Raw genomic sequence first — 16008 nt, 5'->3', positions numbered from 1 at the left:
GATTCAAGCTATTCTCCTGCCTTGGCCTCCCAAGTAGCTGGGATTACAGGCGTGCACCACCACACCCAGCTCATTCTGTATTTTTAGTAGAGACTGGGTTTCTCCATGTTGGTCAGGCTGGTCGAATTCCCGACCTCAGGTGATCTGCCTGCCTTGGCCTCCCAAAGTGCAAGGATTACAGGCGTGAGCCAACATGCATGGCAAAAAATCGTTATTCTATTTTTTTTTAAGAGATGGAGTCTCGCTATGTTGCCCAGGCTGGAGTGTGGTGGCTATTCAATAGGCGCAATTTCACTACTGATCAGCACAGGAGTTTTGACCTGCTCCATTTTCTACCTGGGCCAGTTCACCCCTCCTTAGGCAACCTGGTGGTCCCCCACTCCCGGGAGGTCACCATATTGATGCCGAATTTAGTGCGGACACCTGATCAGCATAGCACACTACAGCCCAGAACTCCTGGGCTCAAGCGATCCTTCCACCTCAGCCTCCCGAGTAGCTGGGACTACAGGCACGCACCACCGCGCCCAGCTTGTTATTCTAAATCAATACAACTGATGCCACTCTGCCTCAGCGCTGTCCCCACTGTCATATAGCTACCTACACCACAACAGCAGGTCTTCCCTAGTCTCCCGCTTCCTGTCTTGGGCCCCTCCAATTTTTTCTCTACATAGTGTCCAGACTAAATTGAAGGTCTACTTATCAAGAAATGTTTATTTTGGCCAGGGGCAGTTGGCTCATGCCTGTAATTCCAGCACTTTGGGAGGCCAAGGTGGGTGGATCACTTGAGGGCAGGAGTTCAAGACCAGCCTGGGCAACATAGTGAAACTTCATCTCTACAAAAAAAAAAAAAGAAAAGAAAAATACAAAAATTAGTCAGGTGAGGTGGTATCATAGGCCTGTAATCCAGCTACTCAGGAGGCTGAGGCAGAAAAATCGCTTGAACCCCAGAGGCCGAAGTTGCAGTGAGCCAAGTACACTCTAGCCTGAGCGACAGAGCAAGACTCTGTCTCAAGAAAAAAAAAAAAGAAAAGAAATGTTTATTTAAGATAGTGGCTCAAAACTTCTCATGGTCCTCCATTAAGTGGCCCTCAGCGAAGTATTTTGTGCTACTTCCAGAAAGTTATTTAGGCAGTGGTGGAGGACCTGACATCCTTGAGTTAATTTGAGGGCAGAGTAGCATGAAGGAGCTACTCCTTCCAGGGGGCCAGGGCAAACCAGGATCATGAAGAGTCCTTGTTTGCCCTGGGCCCCTGGAATGACAATCTGAGGGCCACTAGGGGAGGGTAGAAGAGGCACCAGGCAAGGGCCTGAGACAGGCCTTTGTTTAGAAGTCCACAATGGCAGGATGCCCAGCACAGACCCAGCTTCCCAGGCTTTCCCCGAAGCAGGACAAGGGGGGCTGGAGACTCAGCATCCATGATGCTCGCTGGGGCGGCGGGAACATGCCTGGGGGATTCTCAGTGTGCCCTAGCAGGCTGAGGAGATAGCATCTGAATCCTTGAGGAGGAATTGGAAGCATCTGTGATAAGACTGCGGTCTTCCCAGGACTTTTTCCATTACAGCTCCAGAAGCTGGTCGGGGGTTAGGTTCCACTACAGCCCCTACTCAATGCACAGAGGCACAGGCGGGGAGGAATCCTGCGCAAGGTCACACAGCTCAGAGGTGCTGAAGTGAGGCTTCGAGCACAAGTCTGATTTCAGAGCCCTTGTTTTTTAGTTTTTGGGTTTTTTTTTTGAGATGGAGTCTCATTCTGTCACCCAGGGTAGTGCAGTGGCGTGATCTCGGCTCACAGAATCCTCTGCCTCCTGGGCTCAAGCAAGTAGCTGGGATTATAGGTGCCCACCACCATGCCCAGCTAATTTTTGTATCTTTAGTAAAGACAGGGTTTCAGCATGTTGGCCAGGCTGGTCTTGAACTCCTGACCTCAAGTAATCCACCTGCCTCAGCTTCCCAAAGTGCTGGATTACAGGCATGAGCCACTGCACCCAGCCTGTTTTTTTTTTAAGAGATGGGGTCTTGCTCTGTTGCCCAGGTTGAAGTGCAGTGGTGCAATCATAGCTCATGGCAGCCTCAAACTCCCAGGATCAAGCAATCCTCCTGCCTCAGCCTCCTGCGTAGCTTGGACTACGGGTGCACCCATCATACTCTGCTGTCCCTGTTTTTGACTAATATTCTCTCCTGCCCATTCCATGCCATATGCTGTGCCAGTGCTTGGGAGAGAGCAGCGAGCCCTCCTGGAGCCTAGTCCAGTGAAGAAGAGAGACAAGAATCCAGCCCTGATGGTGGGATGTAATCTGGGCCCTGCCTGGAAAGTGGGGTGAGCTTCGGCTGGAGCTTCAAAGTCAGCCTGGCATGGAGTGGGGTCTTGTGGGGCAGCAGAGCTTCCTAAGGGAGGTAACACCTGTTTTCCTAAAAAGAAGGCTTCCCAGCAGGGACTGGATGCAGAGAATTGAGGCTCAAGCAGGTGAAGAGACTTGCCTGAGGCAATAGAACTATTGAGAGGCAGAGAGTGGAGGGACAATGACCTTTCAATGGGACCCTCCCTCCCCACTATGTTATCTCAGTGATCTTCACTCCCAAGGACACCGTCACATCTAAGTAGGAGGGGCCAGGACTCAAACCTGAGCTTTTGTTTGTTTTGTTTTGTTCTTGAGAAGGAGTCTCGATCTGTCCCCAGGCTGGAGTGCAATGGCAGGATCATGGCTCACTGAAACCTCTGCCTCCCAGGTTCAAAGGATTCTTTGGGCTGTTAAAACTTTTCAAAGGATTCTTTGAACCTGGGAGGCTGCTCCTTCTGAGCAGCTGGGATTACAGGCACTTGCCACCACGCCTGGCTAATTTTTGTATTTGTAGTAGAGACAGGGTTTCGCCATGTTGGCCAGGCTAGTCTCAAACTCCTGACTTCAGGTGATCCGCCTGCCTCGGCCTCCTAAAGTTCTGGGATTACAGGCGTGAGTCACCACGTCCCACCAAACCCAAGCTTTTTGACTCCCAATCCAGTGCTCTCTGTGTCCACTGCTGGGTGGGGTGATAGGGATGGCTTTGGCTGTGACCTTGGGGGAATCACCTCAATGTCTGGTCCCGAATCTGTTGACAAATCAGCTCCAAGGTCATACGTAACCCCAGTTACCTGTCCCCACAATCAGGGACAGGCTTTGATCTGATGTGAGGCTCACTCATTAGCCAAGCATCCCACAAGGCCTAGAAGTGACAGTGGTGCAGGGAGGTCTCTGCTATGCCAGTGGGGGCCCGTTGGATGGGAAAAGGTCCTGAGTCACCAAGGAGGCTCTGACCACAGCCATCCATCCCTCCGTCCTGCCTGGCAAAGCCTGAGAGTGGAGGCCAGAGGTACCCAAGCTGCCCAGGGACTGGGCTGGGCCAGCGGCATCTCTGAGTCACAGGGAGGGTGGGTGGCAGGTGACTCAGCCCTGGCCCACTTCCCCTTCTGTAAGGCCAGCCTGGGCGGAGTCTGGGGCCAGGAAATCCCATGCCAGTCCTCCCAGGCCTTCCCTGCCCACCTCCCACCCCGCTGTGGGCTGGCCCTTCACTCAGCCCTGCCTAGCACTGACTGGCACTGTGTGACGAATTCTGGTTACTGAATCTGAATGATTCCTCCCTGAATTTCAGTCTCCCTAGACCTCAGCCCCAGCCTGGTCTAGCTCCTGGTCCTCACACAAACAAGAGACTTTTGCACCTGGTTTCCAGAAAGATTGGGTGACTACCCCATGACAGAAGCAGAGCCAGCTGGCGCCATCACCTCCTTCCTCACTCCTGGCCCTGCCCAGCGCTCCTCATTCGAATCCTTTCCATAGGGATCATCAGTTCCATTTTGCAGATCTGGAAGCTGAGGCCCAGCAAGGGGAGGCTCCCAGTCAGGTGGGCAGAGCAGGATTAGGTCCCAGGTGTCCTCACTCCAGCCTGGGTCCTTATCATCTTTAACAGGTGGTCTCCAGGACAGGCAGCTGGGTGGGGAGAGTTAAGTGTTACGGGAGCCAAGGAAAGGGTCAGAGAGGTAAATAACAAAGCTGAGGCTGGCCAGCGGGTCAGGGAGCTCTGGGGGTTGGGACTCCTGTCTTAGGTTCCCTATGTGGGAACCCCCGCTCCCCTGCACCCCTGCAAGCCTCCTGAGCATGGTCCCTTGTCAAGACCCTCATCAGCCCTTCCTTCTTTTGTTTTTTTTTTTCAAAGAGAGAGGGTCTTGCTCTGTCACCCAGGCTGGAGATCATAGTACGCTGCAGCCTCCAACTCCGGGGCTCGAGCGATTGGAGTTCTCTTTTTAAAGAGTTGCATGTTTGGGATTTTTTCCTTCAGGCAAGGGTTTAAGCCGTGAGAAGGGAGGAGGCTGTATAGGAATTGGGGACTGGACAGAGGGAATAGCATGTGCACAGGCTTCAGTGAGCAGGTCTGGTATCACGAGGAACTGAAGGAGGTCGGTGAGATTGGAAGGCAGAGCCCAGCAGAAGGGAGATGGGCTGGGTGAGGCTGCAGGTGCCAGGGCCTGAAGGCCTTAGGGTCTGGGGTAGGAAATTCTAACTTTGTCCCAGGAGCAGTGAGAAGCATCAGAATGTGCATGTTTTAGTGAGATCCCTCTGGGTGAAGGGGGCTGTGTGTAAGATGGAGTAGAGGGGCCAGGACAGAGCAAGGGAAAGGCCATTGCCACTGTCCAGAAGATGGGCAATGGTGGCTTGGCCAGTGGAGGGGTTTGAGGGAATGGGGCTGGGTTCAGGGTGGGGGCTAGACAGAACTTGATGGGCAAGGGAAGATGTCCTAGTTTCTGTGTGGGTCTCTCTATGTCCCCTCTATACCCCCAACAAATGACACAGACATACAAGCAAAAATAGTGTATTTGAAGATAAATGACCCAAAACTGGGGGGCCCAGGGGTGAGGCCACAGCAGCTGCCTAGAGTTGGCACAGACTACCCCAACTCCCTAGAGGAGCCCAGCAGGATAGAAGCCCCCCGCTGGGCCTCCTAGCTGCCCCCCACCAGGAGGAAGGATTGTGTAACCGCCAAGAATCATCATCATCGTCATCATAATACATTGAGGTCTTTAAAGTTTGCCCAGCAATTTTTGGCATCGTAGTTGATATTACTCACAATAAAGACTCTGACAAGCACAAGGACTGTGCCAGGCTTGGACCCACCATCCAGTGGTGAGCAGAGTCTGTGGCGGGGGTGAGGCAGGCAGGCATAGGAGGCAGGTCTCCCTGGGAGTCCCCATCCCAGTCTCCAAGGCAGCCCTTCCAGAAGGCTCCCCTCCCTGCCATCATCCCCAGCAGAGGTCACTGCCTGTTCTCCACCTTTTTTTGTTTGTTTGTTTCAGACAGGGTCTTGCTCTGTCTTCCAGGCTGGAGTGCAGTGGTATGGGATCTTGGCTGACTGCAGCCTCGAATCTCCAGGGCTCAAGTGATCCTCCCACCTCAGCCTCCCATGTAGCTGGGACTATAGGCACACGCCACCATACCCAGCTAATTTTTGTATTTTTAGTAGAGACGAGGTTTCGCCATGTTGACCAGGCTGTTCTCGGACTCCTGACCTCAGGTGATCCACCTGCCTCAGCCTCTGGAAGTGCTGGAATTACAGGCATGAGCCACCATGCCTGGCCCTGTTCTCCACTCTTTCTACGGCCACAGCTGAGGTTGGATTCGGGCCATGGCTGTCCCAGGTGGCTCCTGAGATCCCCCAAGTCTCAAAGACCCTTGCTGGGCTGGTCCCTCCGCCACAGCCCCCGACGGGCAGCCCAGGAGGCCACAAACTCACAGTTGTGGTAAAGGAACATTCCTGAAAGAGTGAGTGCGATGCCCACATAGCTGAGGGCACTGAGGCGGCTGCCGAATAAGAGCCGGGACAGGATGAGGTTGCCCACCACGGTGAGGTTGCCTAGGACGTGGACTGTGAGGGCAGAGGTGAGGGCCAGCAGGGAGAAGCTGGCCAGGTTATAGAGAACAGACAGGAGGCAGCTGAGCAGGATGCAGGCCCAGAGGCGAGAGTCACCAGCAGTGGGCGGCGGGGCCACGCCAGCCTCCAGCACCAGGGCTGCACCTGCCAGCAGGCAGAAGCTTGGCAGCGAGGTGGCATACAGCAGGGTCACCGCGTCCAGTCTCTCCTCCTGCAGCAGGGCACCTGCAACAGGACAACAGCGTGAGCACCCGGAGGGATACAACCCCCTCCAGCGACCCCAGTATGCTCCCCTTGGCTGGTCCGCCAAGAAGCCTACCCGGACCCCTCGGGCAGGGCTAGTGGCTCCTCATCTGAAATGTGACAGTCAAGAGTTGGAGTCGGACCACCTGGGTTTGTGTCCTGCGTCCACCCCCTGACTCGCTGTGACCTGGGCTCACGAGAGGCACTTACCCTCTGTAAACCTGAGTTTCCTCACCCAGAGAGTTGGGTAATAATAAAACCTAACCATGGGATTGTTGTAAACATTTTAAAAGATGAATACATAAAGCCCTTAAATGGGAAATGCTCAGTAAACATAAAAAACTAAACTAAACTAAATAAATCTGTTATCGGCCACTTCGAACCACCTCCCACAGGCTGAAACAATGATCTGCTTGGGATATCTAAATGATCAATAACCACGTGGCTCAAAAACCGTTACTAAGGCCTGTAATCCCAGCACTTTGGGAGGGCAAATCACTTGAGCCCAGGAGTTTGAGACCAGCCCGAGCAACATGATAAAACCCCATCTCTACAGAATACAAACATTAGCTGGGAGTGATGGCACGTGCCTGTAGTCCCAGCTACTCAGGAGGCTGAGGCAGGATCTCGAGCTCAGGAGAGGTGGAGGTTGCAGTAAGCCAAGATCACATCACTGCACTCCAGCCTGGGCAACAGAGCAAGACCCTGTCTCAAAAAAAACAAAAACTCGGCCAGGTGCAGTGGCTCGTGCCTGTAATCCCAGCACTTTGAGAGGCTGAGGCAGGAGGATCACTTGAGCCAGAAGAAGGCTACAGTGAGCTAGGGTGACGCTACTGCACTCTGCCTCAGTGACCAGAGCAAGACCCTGTATCTAAAAAATAAATATTCAGGGGCTGCCCTGGCCCTGAAGAAAAAGGTCCTAGGTCCTTTTTTTTTTTTTTGAGACAGAGTCTCGCTCTGTTGCCCAGGCTGGAATGCAGTGGCATGGTCTCGGCTCACTGCAACCTCTGCCTCCCATGTTCAAGTGATTCTCCTGCCTCAGCCTCCTAAGTAGCTGGGATCACAGGCATGTACCACCACACCTGGCTATTTATTGTATTTTTCATAGAGACGGAGTTTTGCCACATTGGCTAGGCTGGTCTCAAACTCCTGACCTCAGGTGATCCGCCCACCTCACCCTCCCAAAGTGCTGGGATTATAGGCATGAGCCAGCAGGCCTGGCCCAAGATCCTAGATTCTTAACCTAGCTTCGAAGACTCTGCATCAGCTGACCCCAACAACCTTTCCTGGCCTCAGCCCTTATTATTCCCACACTGCAGCTCCAGCTACCATGACAGGGGCAGGCCAGCAGAGGGTCCCAGCTCTGCCACTTACTAGCCACATGGGGGCCTTTGCATTAAAAAAAGAAGAGTTTATAAAAGAAAATAATAAATTGTTTGGATCAAAAGGCTGACCCATTCATTGCTTCATTCACTTATGACCACTGGAGTGACAAGGGAACAAAAGGTCATTGTTGGATCTTGGCTCCCACTCACTGTTTATAACTAATAATTAGCATTTTTTTTTTTCTGCTAATACTGGGACTTGTCAAGATGAATCCAGGACTAAGAGGAAAGCTTTTCACTTTGCAAAGATAGAGGGGATCTTGCTGCTTTGCCTGTGTATGTCTCTGTACCTGTGTGTACACCTGCCATCACCAGCCAATTCACAAAGGAGTGCCCAGGTGAAATGACATTATTATTATTATTTGAGACAGGGTCCGGTTCTGTTGCCCAGGCTGGACTGCAGTGGCGAGATCTCAGCTCACTGCAACCTCTGCCTTCCGAGCTCAAGCAGTCCTCCTGCCTCAGCCTCCCAAGTAGCTGGGACTACAGGCATGCACCATCACCCCTGATAATTTTTGTTTTTTTTTTTTTGTAGAGATGGGGTTTTGTCATCTGGTTCACCCAGGCTGGTCTCAAACTGCTAGACTCAAGCAATCTGCTCATCTTAGCCACCTGAAGTGCTGGGATTACAGGTATGAGCCATTGCACCTGGCTAAAATGGCATTATTTGCATGAGGACAATGATGGCATGGGGCCTTCTCCAAGTTAGTGGAGAGAGATGAGTAGTCGACACAGGTCCCCTCCCAAGGCTCTGCGAGGCTCTATGCATTTTCTGACACACACTTTCCAAAAAGCCAGAGATGCTTACTCATAGGCTATGCTTAGAATAGGAAATTTTATTTCTCTCTCAATTTCATTCCGATGTTTTAGCTTTGTTCTCTAGGCAACAGTCGCTCTAGCTTAAGCGTTTCTAGAAATGAACAGATAATCGGAATGCCTCCTGCTTGTAGGCTCCAAAGTTAGCCCTGTTATGAGCTGCCTGTGGCTTGCATGTTAAAGATCCCATCACAGGAAGGTGTTTGGGTTTTCAGGTGAACTTCACCTTTGGCCAATTTCACCTTCTGCAAAGCAGCCAGGCAGGATGGTCCTAACCTTCCTACCCATCTCCTCACACCCATTGTATATCCCTCCCTGCAGCCCAGGGAAAGGGTAGCGATTCTCTGTCAGAGGTGACTGGCTTCTACCTGGGGGCCCAAAATGTCAGCCTGTTTGTCCTGCCTTGTTGCCACCTCTCCTTCTATTGTAGCATGCCCAAGGTTCTGCCACATGCAGACAACAGCTGACCCTTCTCTAAACCCTGTCTGCTTGCTATTGGCTTGTCCCCTTTGCTCCTTCGTGGGGTATGTGACCCTGTCTCCCTCTCTCCACGCCTTGGTCTCCTTGTGAGTAGTGTGGCAACATCCCCCTACATGTGAGGTGCCAAACACAGGGCCTGATGCCCAGTGGTAACGGCTCACCCCGGCAGCTGGCATGATCCCCACACCCTGGTCCTGCTGGCTGACACCCGTGCCCTGGCAGGGTCTGTTTCCCGTTCCCAGATCACCCTTTCCTCCTCCATCAATATAAAGAGCTGGGCATGGTATGGGCACCTAGGGAGGCCCTAACAAATGTTTGCTGTCATGGTTACATATTGTCATCATCACTGCATGCCTCTTCCCCTAGGTGGCCTTCTCAGGGCTCCCCAGGAAGAAGCAGCTGCTCCCCAACACCTGTGACCACCTTTACCCAAGAACTTCTCTCTTGCCATTGCTAACTCTCTATCTGAGTGCATCTCCCCCTTCAGCCTGACAGCTCAGAAGACGGGTTGAGTCCGCCTGCTCTGTGATGCAGGGGGGGTCCAGCTGACAGCAAGCTCAGCAGGCTGGTGCCCCACTTCCCAGTCTTTCTGTGGGTAGGAGGATGGCATAACCCCTCTCCTTGTGCAGACCCCCTGGGCCTACAACTGGCCAGGTAAGAGGGAAGCCACTGGCCCTGCCAACAGCTGCCTGGGCTCTTCTCTTTCTGGATACTTTTTTTTTAAGATGGAGTCTCACTCTGTCGCCCAGGCTGGAGTGCCGTGGTGTGATCTCGGCTCACTGCAACCTCCAACTCCCAGGTTCGAGATTTTCCCCCTCAGGCTCCCAAGTAGCTGGGATTAAAGGCGTGCACCAGCATGCCCAGCTAATTTTGTGTTTTTAGTAGAGACAGGATTTTACCATGCTGACCAGGCTGGTCTTGAACTCCTGACCACAAGTGATCTGCCTGCCTTGGCCTCCCAAAGTTCTGGGATTACAGGCGAGAGCCACCGTGCCCAGCTTTCTTTTTAGATACTTGCCCTCTATTCCCACAAACTCTGCTCTTGAGAATGGAGCTGGCATCAGCCATGTACACTCAAGTCTGAATGTGGCCCTGGTGCCTCTCCTGGAGCCTCTTACAGTAGAAACCTCCTTTTGTTCAAAACCTATCTCAGGCGGGATGTGGTGGCTCATGCCTGTAATCCAGCACTTTGGGATGCTGAGGTGGGCAAATCACTTGAGTCTAGGAGTTGGAGACCAGCCTGGGCAACATGATGAAACCCCAAGTCTACAAAAAATACAAAAATTAGCTAGGCGTGAAGGTGTGCCTAAAGTCCCAGCTACTCAGGAGGCTGAGGTGGGAGGATTGCCTGAGACTGGGAAATCGAGGCTGCAGTGAGCCACTGCACTCCAGCCTGGGTGACAGAACAAGACTCTCTCATAAACAAACAAGCAAAATAAATAACCTCTCTCAGGCCCTCGCTCTAGTCTGTTCCTCTCTCTGCAGGGCTCCCTCTGTGAGTGGGGCCTCCAGCCTCCTAAACTCCCTCATGAGCCATGCAGCCAAACCAGTCTATGAAACTGGCTTGCCTGTCAGAGCCATCAATAAATCCATCCATCTGGGCATGTTGGCTCATACCTGTAATTCCAGCACTTTGGGAGGCCCAGAGGGAAGATCACTTGAGGCCAGGGGTTCGAGACCAGCCTGGACAACATAGTGAGCCCCTGTTTCTATAAAAAATTAAAATTAAAAATTAGCCAGGCATGGTGGAATGAGCCCGTAGTCCCAGCTACTTAGGAGGCTGAGGCGCAAGAATTGCTTGAACCCAGGAGGCAGAAATGGCAGTGAGCCGAGATTGCGCTGCCACATTCCAGCCTGGGTGACAGAGAGAGACTGCCTCAAAAAAAAAAAAATAATAAATGGCAGGCATGGTGGCTCACACTTGTAATTCCAGCACTTTGGGAGGCCAAGGCGGGCGGATCACCAAGTCAGGAGTTTGAGATCAGCCTGATGAACATGGTAAAACGCTGTCTCTACTAAAAATACAAAAATTAGCTGGGTGTGGTGGCACGCGCCTATAGTCCCAGCTACTCAGGAGGCTGAGGCAGGAGAATTGCTTGAATCCAGGAGGCAGAGGTTGTGGTTAGCCGAGATCTCACAACTGCACTCCAGCCTAGGCAACAGAGCAAGACTCTGTCTCAAAAAAAAAAAATAATAATAATAATAAAATTTAAAACTTATAATTTACAAAGTATGTACCCTCTGCCAGGCCCTGGGGCTAGGTGCCAGGAACAGAGTTGCCCCAAATCTGCCTGGCAGGCAGCAGACAGGTAACCAGATGGCGATCACACATGGCATTTGGAGCCATGATGGGGGGAGCAGAGGGTGCTGCAGGAACCCAGAGCAAGGATCCAACCTGCCCAGGGGTCAAGGAAGAAAGGAGGGAGCTGGCAGAAGTCAAGATGCAGCCCGATGCCAGGCACATGCCACTCCACGCCCAAGTGCCTGAGGCCTGGCTGGTCATAGCCTCCTGCAGGCTGCGGCTGCCTGCGTCCCTATGTGAGGAGCACTGACTTTCTCAGCAGGGGCAGCATGGGCCTTGAGGTTAGGACCTTCATAGCCCTGTGGCCTGCATGGGAGGGCCCCACAGGGTCAGGTTTCCCAGTGCAGGCTCACGCCCAGAGCTCATGCCTGTGCTCAGCCTCCAGTTCTCATGTAACCTGAGGGCAAAAAATAGAACTGGGTTTTGGCCCTGCCTTGGGACCAGGGAGGTTAGAGACAGGGCCTCTGTGTCCCAGCTCTGAATATGCCAGGGCAGGGCTGAACTCCGACTTCAATCTTCCCTGGCTGTGGGCTGCCATCAACCCCAGCCTAGCACTCTTGGAGTCCCCACTTCCTTCTCCCAGGCCTGGGTCACAGGATCTCAGGGCAGGAAGTGACAGCAAGAGGCTCCTTGGATTCCATCAACTCCAACGCTCCTCCACTGACAGATGAGGAAACCGAGGCCCAGATGAGATCCTGATCTGCCCAAGGTTGCCCAGCAAATATGAGCAAAGGTATGGCTGGATCTCAGGCCTCCCCAACATAAGTGGGTGTCCTGGCCTCCCCTATGTCTCCTGGGGCTGAGGCAGAGAGAGGGTAGAAGCTGTGACTCAGATGCTGCTCAGTAGGACAGGCGGGAAGGCAGCCTCCACCCTCAGCCAGATGATCTAGCGGATCTGGGCCTGGGCCTGGAGCCTTGGCCCTAAACTGCCCAGAGCCCTGCTACCCTCTTTCATCAGAGCCAGCATCTAGAGTCACATAGACCAGGCTTCACATCCTTAGAGGCCCTGTGACCCTGTGCAAATCATGAATTTTTTTTTTTTTTTTTTTGACACAGCGTCTAGCTCTGTCACCAGGCTGGAGTGCAGTGGCATGATCTCGGCTCACTGCATACTCCGCCTCCCAGGTTCAAGCGATTCTCCTGCTTCAGCCTCCTCCCAAGTAGCTGGGATTACAGGCACACACTGCCATGTCCAGCTAATTTTTTAATTTTTAGTAGAGGTGGGATTTCACCATGTTGGCCAGGATGGTCTTGATCTCCTGACCTCATGATCCTCCCACCTCAGCCTCCCAAAGGGCTGGGATTACAGGCGTGAGCCACTTCACCCGGCTGAACTCTTTTTTTGAGACTGTCTTGCTCTGTCACCCAGGCTGTAGTGCAGTGGCTTTATCTCAGCTCACTGCCACCTCTGCCTCCCAGGTTCAAGTGATTTTTGTGCCTCAGCCTCTTCAGTAGTAGCTGGGATTACAGATGCATGCCACCATGCCCGGCTAATTTTTGTTTTGTTTGTTTGAGACAGTTTCACTCTTGTTGCCCAGGCTCATTGCAACCTCCGCCTCCTGGGTTCAAGCGATTCTCCTGCCTCAGCCTCCTGAGTAGCTGGGATTACAGGCACCTGCCACCACGCCCAGCTAATTTTTATATTTTTAGTAGAGACGGGGTTTCACCATGTTGGCCAGACTGGTCTCAAACTCCTGACCTCAGGTGATTCATCCACCCTGGCTCCCAAAGTGCTGGGATTACAGGCATGAGCCACCATGCCTGGCCCAATTTTTGTATTTCTTTTTTCTTTCTTGGAGGTTAGAAGCAATAATTTTTGTATTTTTAATAGATACAGGGTTTCATCATATTGGCCAGGCTGGTCTGGAACTCCTGGCCTCAAGAGTCCTCCTGCCTCAGCCTCCCCAAAGTGCTAGGATTACAGGTGTGAGCCACCATGCCCCACCTGTCAAATCATGAACTTCTCTGAGTCTCAGTTCCATCACCTGTAAAATGGGGATGAAGTTGGTGGTTGTCATGTCAACTCAAGGTCAACACCCAGCACTAAGCCTTTCACACTGTAGCTCCCAGTAAACATCAGCCCTCCGAAGACTTAGCCTGACCCCTGACCTTCCAAATCCCAGCTCAAGGCTTTACCCTCCTTTTCCCTCCCTGGCCCATGCTTTCTGGCCTTCGTCTGGGTCCAAAGCCTTCCGCCACAGCACGTAGAAGCCTGGAGTCCGACTATCTGGGTTCAGATCTTGCCTCTGCAGCTCACTGGCCACATGGCTCAGGGCAAGCCTCTTCATCTGTCTATCAAATGGTAACAATACAGTGAGATAAACAGCTCGACAAAGCATCAATCACTGGCTATCACTAAATATTGGCTTGTAATTCCAGAATTTCAGGAAGCCGAGGTGGGAGGATTGCTGAGGCCAGGAGTTCAAGACCCACCTGGGCAACATAGCAATACCTGGTGTCTATTTAGGAGTTCAAGACCCACCTGGGCAACATAGCAATACCTGGTGTCTATTTAAAATAAAAAAAAAAAAATTAGGCCAGGCTCAGTGGCTCATGCCTGTAATCCCAGCACTTTGGGAGGCCAAGGCAGGCAGATCATGAGATCATGAGATCAAGACCATCCCGGCCAGCATGGTGAAATCTATTAAAAATCCAAAAATTAGCTGGGCACGGTGGCGCGCGCCTGTAGTCCCAGCTACTTGGGAGGCTGAGGCAGAATTGCTTGAACCTGGGAGGCGGAGGTTACAAAGAGCCGAGATTACGCCACTACACTCTAGTCTGGCAACAGAGTGAGACTCTGTCTCGGAGAAAAAAAAAAATTAGCTGGCCAGGTGTGGTGGCTCATGCCTGTAATACCAGCACCTTGGGAGGCCGGGTGGATCACTTGAGGTCAGGAGTTCAAGACCAGCCTGGCCAACATGGTGAAACCCCATTTCTACTAAAAATTCAAAAATTAACTTAGCATAGTGTTGCATACCTGTAGTCCCAGTTACTTAGGAGGCTGAGGCAGAAGAATCGCTTGAACCTGGGTTGTGGCGGAGGCTGCAGTGAGGTGAGATGTCACCACTGCACTCCAGCCTGGGCAACAGAGCCAGAGCCTGTCTAAATAAATAAATAAACAAATAAACACGAATTGGGCCTCCAGAGCCTGAGTTTGGGGCCTGGAACTCTCTGAGCTGTTGGCCCTCTCTGGGTCTCAGTTCTGCTTCCTCCACAGCCATGAACATCAGTTTCCTCATCTGTAAAATGGAACAACAGTCATATCCCTCACAGGGCCATCCAGGCCACACACTCACCCAGACCCCTACCTTCTCAGCTGGCCACCCAGGCACTTACTTTGCTGAACCGACTTGAGTCCTCGGAGGCAGGTGGCCGCGAGCAGGAAGCCACAGCCAGTGGGGGGTGCCCGGAACTCTCCAGCCAGGCTGCAGGCAGCCCCCAGGCAGAGTGGGCCCATGGCGGCCAACTGCAGCGGGTGGTGGCGGCGGCCCAGCAGCAGTGCTGACAGGGCCAGGGTGAACAGGGGCGTGGTGGTAGTGACCAGTTGCGCCAGGTCCAGGGGCACAGCGCTCAGGCCCACATTGCCGCAGGCCATGGAAGTGCCGAAGGTGAGGCTGAGCAGTAGGACTCGGCAGCGAGTACCGCCTGGCATGGGGCGCCGTGCCCCCCGGTGGCATGCCAGGGCCGCCACCAGCATGTGCAGCGCCGACAGCAGCAGGGGCCGGCCGAAGCCATGGACGGCGAAGATCCACTTGTTGAGGCTTGACATGCTGGCTCCCGCCAGCAGCCACACCAGTGCTGCCATGGCCACCCGGGCCCGGCCAGGCTGCCGGAGGGCCTGAGGGCTGCCAGGGGGCCACTCGGGGGGCCCAGCCGCCCGAGCACCATCAGCTGCTCCTGCTACTTCGGCTGAGTTCATCCTGCCATCATGGTGCTCCGGCGGGCAGCGACACATCCGCACCAGAGGGGCTGGGGCAGGAGGCAGGCTCCCCGGTGACCACCTCTGGGCCACCAGAGAGCTCCGCTTGGGGCCAGGCTAGATCTTGGTTCCTCCAACCCCGTGCCCCGTCTCACACAGGTGAGAGGACCGCTTGTGCCAGGCCTTTGCCAGCGATGTCTAGGAGCTAAGTAAGCTGTGTTTCCAGCTCAGAAAGGGCAGAGCCAAGGTCGCAGCTACTAGGATGCCAGGGTCTCCGATGCTCAGGCGTGGGTTCCAGGCACCTCTGCCCCGTGCCAGGTGGTCTCCACTCTCCTCCCCGTCTAGTGCCCACGCTATGCCCTTAGATGAAATCCTCGTTCTTTTCTCTTTGGTCCCCAGGTCTTTAGGGTGCGCGCAGATCCAGATCCCGGGAACTCCTGCGTGCTCACGCCGTGACCAGGCCTGGCAGGGGCGATCCGGGCTCTGCGCCTGGTGGTGCCCAGCCCGGGGAGTCGCGGGCTCGCTGCCTCCCACCGTACCCGGGTGGTAAGCTGACACCACGGCCGGTGCTCCGGCCGGTGCCTGGCGGCGAGCTAAGCGCGGTTCCAGCAGGGTCTGCGCTCCAAAACTCTGGCTCTCGGAGGCTTTGGCTGGGGCTCTGACTGCGGCTGTGGCTCCGGCTACAGCTCCGGCTGCGACTCACGCCCGGCACCAGCTCAGGCCCGGCACGGCGGGCGCGGCCGCGCGCTCTCGGCCCCGCCTCCGCCTCCGCCGCCCGCTCCCCACCCGGAAAATTGGGCCGAGCCCCCCGCAAGGCCCCGCCCCCGTCCGGGCCCGCCCCTGGAGCCGGGAGGGAGGTCTCGCCCCGCCCCATGCCTCCGGCCCACGGCCCCTCCCCCAACGGCCTGGCATTCCCCCATCCGCCCTCCTCCGCCAGGGGCCTGCGCGTCTGCTCAGTAAAGCCC

At 54.1% G+C, this 16008-nt stretch overlaps 1 protein-coding gene across 2 annotated transcripts; it reads right to left on the bottom strand.

Annotated features, from left to right (window-relative positions):
- Positions 1 to 3765: 3765 nt before the first annotated feature.
- SLC35E4 (solute carrier family 35 member E4) lies at positions 3766 to 15746 on the bottom strand. 2 transcript variants are annotated; one of them, XM_021665683.2, is made up of 2 exons: positions 14457 to 15479; positions 3766 to 3865 (listed from the first exon to the last, which is right to left on the bottom strand). In XM_021665683.2, the coding sequence occupies exons 1-2, from the start codon at positions 15077 to 15079 to the stop codon at positions 3766 to 3768; spliced, it is 723 nt and encodes a 240-aa protein (XP_021521358.1). In that variant the 5' UTR covers positions 15080 to 15479. The 2 variants fall into 2 exon arrangements, with proteins under 2 accessions (XP_021521358.1, XP_012326797.1); XM_012471374.3 differs by lacking the exon at positions 3766 to 3865 and adding an exon at positions 4827 to 6123 and having other exon boundaries at positions 14461 to 15746.
- Between the last annotated feature and the right edge of the window lie 262 nt (positions 15747 to 16008).

Source organism: Aotus nancymaae, unplaced genomic scaffold (assembly GCF_030222135.1).
Source record: "Aotus nancymaae isolate 86718 unplaced genomic scaffold, 86718_ANA_hifiasm-v0.15.2.pri h1tg000076l, whole genome shotgun sequence".
Classification (NCBI taxonomy): Eukaryota; Metazoa; Chordata; class Mammalia; order Primates; family Aotidae; genus Aotus; species Aotus nancymaae.
The sequence above is the reverse complement of the archived record's forward strand: the minus strand, read 5'-3'. Positions and strand labels throughout refer to the sequence as shown.

Excerpts from the sequence above, each read along its gene's own strand:
- SLC35E4 (XM_012471374.3), bottom strand. The coding sequence starts at position 15,079 with ATGTGTCGCTGCCCGCCGGAGCACCATGATGGCAGGATGAACTCAGCC. Across the intron at positions 6,124-14,460 it reads ACTCAAGTCGGTTCAGCAAA|GTGCCCTGCTGCAGGAGGAG; the intron begins GTAAGTGCCTGG and ends GTCCTGTTGCAG.